At 41.2% G+C, this 13170-nt stretch overlaps 1 protein-coding gene across 4 annotated transcripts in view; it reads right to left on the bottom strand.

Moving 5' to 3' along the window:
* The window catches only part of PLEKHH1 (pleckstrin homology, MyTH4 and FERM domain containing H1), a 54424-nt gene that overhangs the window by 7927 nt on the left and 33327 nt on the right, over positions 1 to 13170 (bottom strand). For 3 of the 4 annotated variants that reach the window (XM_064460072.1, XM_064460073.1, XM_064460071.1), the window contains exons 17-26: positions 13038 to 13146; positions 12067 to 12179; positions 11196 to 11372; positions 10270 to 10367; positions 7774 to 7951; positions 7215 to 7370; positions 4466 to 4566; positions 2562 to 2703; positions 1514 to 1656; positions 312 to 441 (exon numbers count right to left, since the gene is read on the bottom strand). In XM_064460072.1, the coding sequence (XP_064316142.1) occupies positions 312 to 441; positions 1514 to 1656; positions 2562 to 2703; positions 4466 to 4566; positions 7215 to 7370; positions 7774 to 7951; positions 10270 to 10367; positions 11196 to 11372; positions 12067 to 12179; positions 13038 to 13146 (1347 nt within the window). Of the gene's footprint in view, positions 1 to 311; positions 442 to 1513; positions 1657 to 2561; positions 2704 to 3860; positions 4138 to 4465; positions 4567 to 7214; positions 7371 to 7773; positions 7952 to 10269; positions 10368 to 11195; positions 11373 to 12066; positions 12180 to 13037; positions 13147 to 13170 lie in introns of those variants that run through there. The other variant, XM_064460074.1, reaches the window with a different exon arrangement.

Genomic DNA, 13170 nt, shown 5'->3' with positions numbered 1-13170 from the left:
TTCCTGCCTGAGAAAGCTTTGGTGAGGTTTGTAAGGGGAGTTAGTACCCTGTACTATGATCAGCTGATGCAGCCAGGGAACCTTCAGTATTTATTTACTGAACACTAGCAACCCCTAGTGTTTAGAACATGTTTCTCTTCCTTCTAAACCTATGCGGTACCAGAGCTGTTCATTCAGAACAGCGTATTGTTCAGTTTTTCCCCTTCCTGAAGTAGAAGGATTTTCAACCCCTTTTACCAGAGATCATAGGTATATGTCTGATCAGATAGTTTACTCCCAGGAACAGGAGGAAAAAAGTGTGCTCCAGTTACCTTAGCAGCAAATATTCTGGTTCCAAAGAGAGGCCATTTCCGGGCCACTGTCAAATAAATTCGAACGCATTCTGGTGGAGAGCATCCCTGCAGCACCATCCACTTCGCCGCCAGCCTGTCAGCCAGTTGCCTTTCAGAATCCAAGCCACAAGACAGCCTTATTTACTAATGGTCTTCCAAGGAAAGGTGAGTAAAATAGATGTCCCTCTCATTCCAAAAGGGCTGTCCCACACAGCACTATGAACAGGGCTGTTAGCCCTGTCAGTTGAGGGTTGTACAGTCTGAGTTTCTTTTAGCATTCTCTACTTCCACAATTATTTTAGTACTAGTTATATTGGAATGCCCAGGAATCCCAGTCTCATGTGGCTTGCTGACTGGTGTCTATATTAAACAACTGTAACTACAAACATGGAGGCAGCTGTTAGAGTAAAATCCTGCTCCGCTTGCCTTACCATTAAATGATAGTCTCACTTTCGTCTTAACTGTATGCTCTACATGGAGTGGCAATATATATTAACTCACTCTTGATAGGGCTCACTAGGGATGGTTTGGCAGCTATCTTGCTACCTGCAACTAGAATTTGCTTCCAAAAGGAGGTAATTGTGTAAGTTCCACCACTGCATCCCTAAAAGCAGCTTTGGATCTGGAAGATTATAATTCTTTTTCATTAAAAGAGTTAGAGCTGAGATCCATGGCAGCACCTGAACTCTGTATTTGAGTATTTGAGATCTCTGCCCTGTGTGTGAGAATTTCCAAGTCAGAATATCAAAAAGCTCTGCTAAATTATGTCCTACCAGAATTACTGCATGGTCTGAAGCAGCCCATACATGCTGGCTGTATGGTTCATTGCAGACGTTAGGCATCTGGATTCAATTGACACTTGGGGGAAGGGTAAAACAAAAATTAAGAAATGGAATTAATCTTAGGCTTAGGCTAGGGTTTGTTGGAACTGAGATGCCTAATTTGGAAGTTAAAGGCTTAAACTTCTTGTCTGGGGAAAATTACTTGGTGATTTGTCTCTTTTTGTATTAGTTAACTGCTAGTTTCTTTTAAAGCCACCCTTTCCTGACACTTGTGTTTTGTTTAAGTTTCTACATCAAATAACCTTGACAGGACTCCTTGAAACTTCTTAATTATAAAAGCAGAATTATTGCAAGTAAAATGTGTTTTCAGTGTGAAGTACAGAAGAGCAAACAATTTACCTGAGCTGTTCAGGAGTAATGTTTTGCTTGTAGCATTTGGGGTAGAATTTATCTAAGACATGGTGGAGAAGATGTTGCATTTTTGATTGTGATGTTCCCCCAGGACTTGAAGATCCGGGTTGATCCAAATCTCCATATTCCACCTAAGACAACGTTATAGTTTATAGTGCAACAGAACTATGAGGTTTTTAGTGCAGTAGAACATTCCATGAATTCCCATATTGATAACTACTGTGTTTACTAGCCACGCAAAAAGACACCATCCGGCTAGGGAATTTTGTCTACAGCTTTTACCATAGTAAATGTACATAACAGAGCAACTACTGAGGACATGACTGCCCAAGGAATTCTTTACTGATCTACTAAAGTGAAGCAAGACCTCAGCCAGCTACTTGTTGTAGGGAGACATTTCTGAATAACTGCCAAGCTTTTGGGATTTATTTTCAATTGGCCAATTAAAGCAACAGCCTATATGTAAATCGTTGGGACATTTACAGCTCCTTCATCTCAGTTTACATTGCTTTAACAAATGCAACAATCAGTTTCAGCTCAGTAAGAAACTATTATCCTGTGCTTATCATGCCCACAGCTCATACTGTGTGTTTTAAGTGGTAAAATGCTAAATGCAAGCCTGGAGGTCTAATGGAGGATCCTACAAGATGCTCTTCCTGAGTAAGAGGCTATTGGCAGGGCAACAGGAAAAGTTTTTACTATTAAGTGGAATTCTAGTAGTGATACTATTTCCATATCTCTACTAAGGCACTACTTGGAGCAGTTCTGGGGATAGTCCAGCCTCACTTTTTTCCCCAGTATTTTTCTTCAGAAGGAAAGGAGAGGCACTCCTATAGCAAGTTTCCCTACAGCAACAGGTGGTCTAACAACATATGTATGCTGGTGTAATGTGTTTGGCATGGTACATCTCAGATTATAGGTTTGATAAGAAAAACACTTTTGATGTAAAAGATAGCTGCTTAGACAAAGATATTCAATGTATAGCTGTAGTCCTTGGAGGACAAAAGCGAGGATTTCTGCCCATAGCCATACTTACCTGAGCCATCAGAGCCACCATTTCCAGAGCTAATTCCTTATTAACAAGAAACCTTCCATTGGCTATTTCATTGCTGACTTGGAAGGCCAGTAGCAACCGCTCCCGGTCTGTCTCACCTTTGGACTGACTCCGAAAATACAGCCTAAAAAGCAGAGAGGATTGTGAAGGTAAAAGATATTGTGAACTGAAGGCAGAAGTGGGAACTTCAATCAAGGTGAGTAAAAATAAAAGTGGGGTGGGTTTTTTTCCTCCTCCAAAGTGAACTTTGTGTATTGTGAGGGTACTGGACAGAGATTTGGAAGCTGAGGTGTTTCCCTTATGAACAAGATTTACTCAAGGAGGCTCAAAACATGCTTTTTAACTTCGGAAGCCATTTGCATTCTGAGCACCAACTGCTTCAAGACAGTGAAGCCTTATTAAACACAAGTAAATCAGTGTCTGTCTGTCCCCATCAAGCGCAGACAGGCAATATTTAAAATGTGTCCCTCTCTGCTTATCACAGAATACAGAACTGCCTCTGCTCCACCTGTGTAAACTTCTACATGACAGCCTTGTAGAATTGTTATTTTTGCCAGCTTTGTTTTGACCACTTACACTGATACTGTTGTTAAAATTTTTCAGTTTGCTTCAGCAGGAAATAAGAGACACACTTAGCAGGCTTTATTTCAAAAATTGAAGAAGCATTCTTGTAAATCAAAGCTTCCTACTATTTTTTTTATTCTGTTCACACTTGCAATTTTTTTTGACCTGATATAGCAAGATAATTAATTGGTGTTGAAGACACCAGCTTGGGGAACGCTTCCCAGAACCATTCCTAATGCATGCCTGTTTACAGCCCACACTATCTAATTCAAATATTAATTGACAGCTGCACCTATGACTATGTATTCCACAATACCACACAAGATATTCATTCCAGAGGATCAGTTTATTTTTATGTCAATCTAAGAGTAACACCACCATTAGGGCCACAGTGATCTTACACACGTCTTATCAGAGTCCTTGGTGTTAGAACAGCCCAACCTTGGAAAGACCCTTATCAAAACATCCTTGCTGTCCAGTCCAGGCACATTCCAGTCCAACAAAACATTACTGCAAAGTTTCACTCCTGAAACAAATGCTGCCTTCTGGGTCAAAAGCAATAACTTCTGCTTCCACCTCTGTTACAGCAACTAACAAAGCTAACAGAAATTTGTTTCCACCATTACAGTCAACAAAATCTTAATACATTCAATACAGGACTTTGTCCCTTTCTGGTTCTGGCCTTTGTTTTGCTCAACACAACTCACATGCAGAAAGCCATTCCTTATTCTCACACACAGCTCTCCATTCACTGTAATTCAGAATTCCTGTCTGTATTCTAAATGATGAACTTGTTCCAGTTTTTGGTTTACATCTTTGTTTCATACTTTCATTCTCATCATGGGCACTGCTGCTCCAAGTATCCTCTACAGCTCGTGCCATTAGGAACATTATTATTGTATCTTTTTCATCTTTGTGATTCTTCACTTAATTGCAAGTTTCAGCATACTCGTTTTCACTGATGATTTTTCCCCCAGGCCTCTCTTCTTCTCACCTAAAATGCATTATTTAATTATGTTTTAGGATCTTGGCAAATGAAGTTGTGCCAAGTATGTCTTATTGTGCTCCAGCTCGTTCTTAACACATTTTAAGTCTATTCGGCTATTGCAAAGTGTTTTGGGTTTTACCTGTAGGCCATATGCCCTCTTTTACACAAGCCACACACAAAAGTAATCACATCTTGTGTAGGATTTGAATGCACCTTAGCCAGAATAGTTTTGGCTCTAACAGTACAATAAATTACTGGACATCTACAGAGATATATCCAGTCTAGAAATGTTTAATTAGTAGCAGTAGAGAGGCCAACCAATGAAGCACAGTACCTGTTCTTATAGGTCAACTTCACAATTCTTGTGCCACCTTCATATTTCCCAGGATGCAATTCTTTTAAGGCTTGTTCCCATTTAGAAATGACATCACAGATCTTTAAAAAAATACATTAGAGAGAGGAGAGAAAAACTGAGGTGAAATATACAGTCAAGGCTTGAGAGGAAAGCAAGTGAAAGAAGTATTGTGGAACACAGAAGATAAAGAAATAGACTGGATCAGCATAAACACAGCCAAAAGTGGCAAAACAATTCCTTTTTCTGTTGCACAGTATGTAAAAATTAAAGCGTTTCAACTGAAAACTCCATCTCTATTCTGCAAGGGGACATCTGTAAGTGAATTCTGGCCTGGGAGCAACACCGTGGCTATGTCTATGTTAGCAAGTAGCAAAGCACAGGAGGAATAGATCTGCACAGTGAAACACCCATTCCTAAGACTATGCCGACACTATGAGTTTCAAAGGCTTTTCCTTTGGACAAGATTTAGTCTGATCAAATGGTCTGAAAGCCCACTACTATGTTGGATCACATCTTCCAGTTCATATTTCACACCAAAAGAATCCATTTCGTGCTCTCCAGTGCTGCTCCTGATTGTGAATCAAAGCATGGCTAATAGGAACGATTGGTAGGTTTGCTTCAAAAGTGCTCTTCTGAGCCAAACTAAAGCACCAACATATCCTCTGAATAGCAGTGCTCTACATGCTTGGCTAAACCAAACCCTTGGATGTCAATGTCCAAACTTCGAGAACGTTTGGTCCTGGATTCCAACTTTGTAGCTCAGACATCTTTTTACTAATAGCACAGTTAATCTCTTTGGTTCCATTCATCTTCTCTTGATTGTTCCTGTTCTTTTACAAGTGGTCTAATAAAGGCCCCTACACCTCTTTCAATAGCATCTCAATAAAAGGAATGGGAACATAAGAAGGCACATGAAATAATCGGATACCCTAATCCTCTCTTAAGAGGCTACTGAAGTTGCCTTGGCAAGGAAATAATAACCAGTGCCTTTGATTGTCTCAAACTCCTTTGTTTACTCTAATATCTCATCTCTCCAAACAGTGGTTCCATTACCAGCAAAGCGCCAGATTATCTGACCTGTATCAGGCCATGAAGGCAAAATATATATTTTGGCACTGTCTGTAGTAGTTTCCTCTTCAAACCATCTAATTTAAAGTTATTGGCACCTTCTCCTTCCGTTGCCCAATGTGAAATTTTACACTGTGTAAAACTGAATGTTTATGTTCCTTATAGGTATCAGGGCCTCCTCAAAGTTGCCACTACCACTATTCCTCCATCAATGCGGTATGACAAATTATTCTCCCAAATTTGTACCAAAATCTGATGTGTCTCATTCATGGCCACTAGCCTGCTCACTTAAGGCAGTCATCCAGCTGGAGCATGGGTAAAAATCTCCATATGAAAGACACAGATGTTAATATTTTCCCTGCTTTCCTTTTCCCTTAATCTGAGGCACTCCTCTCTTTTTTTAAAAGTAAGGGCTTACTCAGTAGAGCTTTCTCCCCTAGGTACACTCATCAACAATGAAAGCCTGAGTTATCTGGAGCTGGCAAGGAGATACTTCATAATCCAATAGATGAGATTTATATAGACATGCCAAGAGACTCAAAGCCTAACACAAATTTGTCTCAATTAGGAGTGTCACATTTGATGTTAGTTGGGATATCTGATCACGCTAGCTAGCTTAATCGTGTTTTAACTTTGTAGTCAAGACAAATTAAACTTTAATACGTGCTAAAATATGATTTAAAGACTTTTTAAAAATTGATCAATTTATCAGCTACTAAAACAGAACATGCTTTCTTAACGAGTATCTCAGACTAGACTGAGCTAATTATTGAATCACAGAATCATTTAGGTTGGAAAAGACCTGTAAGATCCTCAGGGCCAACCATAAACCTAATATTGCCAAGCCCAGCACCAAACCAATTCCCAAAGCACCACATCTACCTGTCTTTTAAATATCTCCAGAGATGGTGACTCCACCACTTCCCTGGGCAGCCTGTGCCAGTGCTTGATAAACGTTTCAGCGAAGAAGTTTTTCCTAATATCCAATCTAAACCTCCCCTGGCACAACCTGAGGCCATTTCCTCTCATCCTATCACTTGGGATAAGAGACCGACCCCCACCTCACTGCAACCTCCTTTCAGGTAGCTGTAGAACACAATAAAGTCTCCCCTCAGCCTCCTTTTCTCCAGACTAAACAGTCCCAGCTCCCTCAGCCGCTCCTCATAAGACTTGCTCTCTAGACCCTTCACCAGCTTCATTGCCCTTCTTTTGACACACTCCAGCACCTCAATGTCCTCCTTGCAGTGAGGGGCCCAAACCTGCTCACGGTACTCGAGGTGGGGCCTCACCAGTGCCGAGCACAGGGGCACGATCACCTCCCTGCTCCTGCTGGCCACTGTTCAATCCTGATACAAGGCAGGATGCCATTGGCCTTCCTGGCCACCTGAGCACACTGCTGGTTCATATTCAGCCAGCTGTTGACCAATACTTCCAGGTCCCTTTCCACCAGGCAGCTCTCCAGCCACTCTTCCCCCATCCTGTAGCACTGCATGGGGTTGTTGTGACCAAAGTGCAGGAATTAATATCTCATCTCTGAATACTAATATAGATAGACAATACTCAGGTGTATTTGATCTTGTTGCATTAAGAAAAATCTATTAGCCATTTAGCAGCTCTTCAAAGATGTATGCTGAATGTAGCAGAGGAAAAAAAAAAATACCTTCATGTTGCCCTGCAGACAGTGTTCCAAATTCCTCCCAGAAGGATCATCTGTGAACAGAGAAAATCCCATGTGGGATGGCTTTCTCATTCCTGTCTCCTGGTTCAGTCGCTGGATGACTTCATCAACTGTTGAGGAACCATCAAAACCTACAACCTACAAAGAGGAGTTAATTGAGGATGACTTTCAAGAAGCATGGCATTAATGGATATCACAACTAATGAAGCCTGGTTTCCTAAAGACTGGTGTCTCATGATTGTCTGCCAGCTCCAGTAACTGCACTTGCATATTGTCTCCCTTCACGCTGCGTTCTTTCTGAGACACTTAGGACATCTTTCCGTTTTCCCCAGCTAGCTTTTCTTCCTAAGACCAGTACAGCCGGGACTGGATACCTTTCGTTTTCTCAGGAAAAATGGCTAAAACAGCAAGGAGAAGAAACGGTGTCTATCTCCCAATATCTGATACGTATGAACACTATGGTGCCACCCACCCACATGAAGGAGGCAGGTTTTGGTGCAGTCCTCTGGTGCCCGGACAAAAAGCAGCTGCGGTGGCTCACCTGGTAGGTTCCATTCATGAAGTGCACTGGGATGCTGAAGGGTAGTGAGTGGTGGTAGGGATTTCTCAGCAGGATGGATACAATCTCCATCCGGGAGGGCTTGGCTTCCCGTTCACCAGTCTGCACAGCGCGGTCTACTGATCTCTGGCAGTAGATGGCATACTTGCCTATTTCGCTCCTAGACAAAGAGGTGGAGATAGCCATGTCCTCTTCCATTTCCCATGCCGTGACTAGAGCATTCCTCCCTCAGGCTTTTGCTCAAGCAAAGATACATTTCTGTGCAGATATACTAGTTCATCTCAACAGACTAACAGCTAAAGTGAAAAGCTACAACATAAACCTGAGCTCTAAGGATCTGTAAAATTAAGGTAGACAATGGACTCTCTGGGAATCACAAGAGCATTCCCTGCTCCTAGATGGGCTGGACATAGTATAAGAATATCCTCTTCTGTACCCTGTTGCCATCATAGTATCCATTAAACCAAGACCTGCTCACCCTCAAACTCTCTGTTATGCCAGCAGAATTTAGTTACTATCATGTCAAGTCCTGATAAGGATTAATAATAAGTTGTAATGCATTAGTCTCACTTACAGGATTATATAAATTGTGTTTATCAATTTACATGGTTATAAGCTTCTCTAAAGCCGGACAGGAACAGTCAATTACACCTTTTACAAAAATGCTGAGAATGTATATACTGCTTAAGTTCTGAAATTGAAGGATTTATAACCGTGCTATCACCTTGCAGGGGAAGGGGAAACTACTTCCATTCAGGATGCCTTCAGGAGCTCAGTACATGATTATATCTCCAGTTAAATCTCTGCAAGCAACATGGAAGTCAGGAGCTCTGGCTTTTCACTGGCATTACAGTGCTTACTTCCCCAGTAAAGCATTTGATTAATTTTCAGATGGAGAATCTTGTTTCTATGAGAAGCTGTTGTCTGGCTTCCAAATGCTCCTGAGCCCTGTATCTTCTTAGCCTAGAACTGTGCCTCCTTTTCTTCCTCTCAGAGACTGGATATGTCCTCTAAGGTCACCTTTCATGAAAAACACTACCAAGAATGCAGACCTAGTGTAAATCTAGACTATAGGCAGTATGCAGTGTAAACACTCTAGTGTCTTGTTTGCTGTATGAAACAGGGAAAGCATATCTATTTAACTGTTCAAGAAACAGCCATAACTACTCCATCTAAAGAGACATAAGTATTCCTAAAGCTAGGCTGAAGGAGCTAAGCCGAGTCTTGTTTAGCAACTGCTCTAAATCTAATCTAAAATACAGATGAACATAAGCACTGTTTTTGTAATTTCTGTACATTTGTTTCTAGCCCTATTGTTTCATAGCTGGATTGTATAAATACATTTCCTCTTTGCTTCTGCTTAAAGTTTGTTTGTTGATAAAGGTACTTTTGGGCTAAGAACCTGGCAGACCATCAGCACAGTAATGCTTGAAACTGATGCAATGAATCAGTTTCGCAGAGGCCAGCACATCCTTATGAAATTCAGTAGTCCCAAACTCAATACTCCCAAACAGTAGAGCAGCTCCTCTTCTGAGCTGAAGTAGGGACAATGGTAATGCACAGTTTGAAGAGATGGTTTCTAGTAGTATCCAGAAGATAGGGCCCTAACCCTTAGCCCATGCAGGGAGAGCCTGAACATCAAGGAGTGCCTCATATCTGTATTTTTGCTTCTGAGAAGAAATAGAAAATTTGAGGCAGTGTATAAGAAAAGAAAAAAAAACTTGATTGAAGGAGTACACAGATTTCCTTCACAATACCAGGAGACTTTTAGCTTGAGTTCCAAGGCAGACTCAGGCTGAGTATTTGTTAGAAATGAAACCACTCTTTTACCTATGTCTTAGCAACAGTATATTGCAATAGACAATGAGGTATCTCTAGTTGTGACCTCCCTGCCAAGGACACAGTGAGATATGCTGAAGACCAGATCACCACAGAAACAAAGAGCACAGCATGAACACTGGAGAACAGCTTATTGCTGTAACAGTAGGTCTTGCACTGTTTTCTTATAGGGAAAAGTGTTACACACTAAAGAGGTAACAGAAAACAGTACTATATTTCAGGTTTGTTAGTATTTCCTAACTTTTTATAGTTCCCCGAGTTGTTCTCTGCCTCACTTTTGTTCTGTCAGTATGCCTGCTAACCTAACAGCAGAATATAATCACGTAAAATTGTAATAATTCATTCTAAATAATGATTGACACAAAGACAGACCAAAGTAAAAGAAAATATGTACCTCCAGTTGCATTGGCAAGAAGTTCTTTTGCCTAGTATAGGTCACACAGTTTTGTGAACTAGCTTAATATAACAGACAAATTAATGTGAATGACTGAAGGCGGGCAGCTTGATACCATTGGGAATCTTCTGTCCCCTCCCTCAACTTTTTTGCAGGTGTGAGTTACAAAATTGCTTCCACCTTTATCAGTAGTGGATGCAACATACAATCAGCTTAGCAGAAGAAAATGATGTTGCAGTCTTTACCTGGGGTCTGCATGACGCTGCAAGTGCTGTTTGATGTACCAGAGGAAGTGATGTTGAGGCAGGAACAAGGGAGCGCACAAAGCCAGGAGTTGCCAGCACTGTGAACATAAAACTGGACGTGATTCTTGTTCTGTTCTTCTTGCCTATTGTCTTTCATAGAATAGTGCAACCAAAATGTTGGATGGTGAACAACGCTTTTGGAAGTGACCATTTTTAGACATGTAATTCAAGATGCTTCAAAGGGAAGCAATGGTCAGAGGACAGGATGCTCTTCAATATCTCAACCTGCACTCTTAGAGGAGGTGTTCTAAATCATTAGCCACTTTTGAAAACACTAACGTAGCCAGAGCTGAGTGAACGATTAAGACTTAAATTTATATTTATTTCCTATTTGCAACTGCAAATCATAACAAAGAATACACTGGGGGATTTTTTAAAAAATTAGACCCATTATTCTTCAACCAGATTTTATTTTCTCATTTGAGCTGGGAATATTACAACCAAGTATCTACATTCACAGTGTAACTTATTCATTTGAGTTACCCAATAATTATAGTGCAAAAATCAGATTTCATGCTTAACAGTAATATTCATGATTTGCATGCTGTTGATTAACTAAAATGGAAAACAAAATTAATACCATGTGGCACTTATAGCTAGCCGACATGAGCTGTCAGTTTTGATTCTGAATATGGCCTGAATAGACCATTTGCAACTGGTAAATGGTTAAATAAACTAAAATTCATTTTGCAAGTAGTTACATTCTCAATGTATTTCTTTGCACAGAAGTGCCAAGATTCTCCTTCCTCCAGCACACCTTTAGCATTTGCACAATTTTATGAAAACCAGTCCCATTCCTAATTATTAAAAGCATGGAATTAAATAGAAAGTATTTACAGAGTGGAAGTGACAAAAGAGGAACTGACCTGAATGATTGAGTGGTTCTGGGGCTGTCGGCAGCTGGTCTGTTTAACAAGCTGACAGTAAATTTCATTCTGCAGCTCAGTGTGCGTCAAGCAGACCTGCAGTGCTGTCTGGGCAAGTGACACGTGGTAATCAATAGAGGCTGCCTCCACAGGGACATTGATGAACAGCTGACAGGACTGTAAAAGTGTGGAAGTTAGTCAACACCATGAATACAATGACTCTTCTCTGCTACTTTCCAGGACAGGGTATCCAGGTGTGTTACAGACAATTAATGAATTCTTCTAAACAACCCTGAAAGGAGGGAGGAGAATAAATACTTAATTCCTGTCCCTCCCCTCCCTCTTTAGTCGTGGCAACTAGAAAATTCACTCAACCTCCCCCAGCCTGAGGGCTCACAAGTCAGCAAGAGAATTGAGGGGAAAACATGCTTCCTGCCTCCCATGCCTGTGCTTTACCTTGCTAAGACTGTCCAATCTTACTGCTGATCTTACACTTGGGGAGTGCAAGGATAAAACCTCCAATGGCTTCACCATTGGTCTTACTGACAACAACTGAGTTTGCCAATAATTCTGTTCCATTCAATCCAGCTGTTGGAAAGGAAAGAGGAAGATAAGGCTAACTTTGAAGCATAAAGCCTGTGAGGGACATTGCTTCTAAATGCAGATTCCCTACAAGGAAAATTAAACTTCCAGAGAGTGAACCACACCTAATATCTGACTGTCCCCTATTGTAATTACATGACCCAGCAGGCCTGTCTAAAGCAACCAATGCTGACGAGTAAATGTTGTGATGAACAACGTGACCAAACAATGTTGTTGCCCCCACAACAGAGCAAAATAACTGAACACGATGCAATGTCCCTTTAAATACCTTAAAAAGTTTCACAGCTTCAGTCTGTAGAGCCTCAGATGGCAGAGTGGTGAGGGATGTGTGCAACCCATCTTTACTGTAGCACAACATAGGATGTTTCCACAGAGGAGAATCTGAAGAAAAATGACAGTATTCACGTTGAAAAGGGGCCTTGCTGAAATGGCAAGGCACCCAAGGAAGCAGTACTTCACTAGGCCACATTTATCTTTGGTGCAAAGCCTGCCATGAACAACGAGCCACCAGCAGCATTAGCCATCAGCAGAAAGAAGTACTGCTATCCTCAATCCTGCTGTCAGAGCTTCTCATCAGCTGGATTCTGGTGAGAAACTGCTCAGCTGTGTGTTCAAGCAAGAGACACAAACTCTGCCAGGGCAGCTGCCTGCAGTGGGGACCTTTCTTTGCAAGTCACTATTCAACAAGGTTCCCATACAGGCCTAGGAGTACGTGAGTGTGCAGAAAGAGTATTAAGTACAAATGCATATGTTAACACACATTTGGGAACATGGTGCATAAACAAATGAGCAAGTATCAAAGATGAGGAGGAACAGACGAGCACGGATGTATGTGTGAGGATTTATACATGCAGGCAGAGGAACAGATGCAATGGCAAATGTGTGTGAGTATTTAGAGGAGAGAGCATGCGTTTGTATGGTCAAGATTCCCAGGAAATGAAATCAGGACCAACAATAACAGGAAAAATGAAAGCTCCAGTTCTTTTTAATTTGAATTAGTGTTACAGAAGTTTGCTTTGATAAATGATGCGACAATGTGATGGACTTGTCTAGTTTCACTACAATGCCTGTATTCTCTCTGGAGATGTTACTGCGGAACTAGGGGAGAAGGACGCTATATCATACGTTGTTCTACTGAGAATCCCCTTCCCTCACCTTTGGCTGGATTGAAACTGGGAATTGAAATTTCCCTTCCTTACACTTTGCTACTGTGGAAAAGAGTTTATGGTTTCTACTTACTGGGGTCTCCCTCTGCATCCAATAGTTTTCCAATGAGCTGTTCATATGATGTGCCCACTGCGGCATTACTGCTACCAGCTGCCACAGTCAGATGGTACAGCCAAGTATTCTAGGCATAAGGATGAGAAGAGTA

This window comes from Phalacrocorax carbo, chromosome 9 (assembly GCF_963921805.1).
Source record: "Phalacrocorax carbo chromosome 9, bPhaCar2.1, whole genome shotgun sequence".
NCBI classification, from domain to species: Eukaryota; Metazoa; Chordata; class Aves; order Suliformes; family Phalacrocoracidae; genus Phalacrocorax; species Phalacrocorax carbo.
This window is presented reverse-complemented; position numbering and strand designations above follow the sequence as displayed.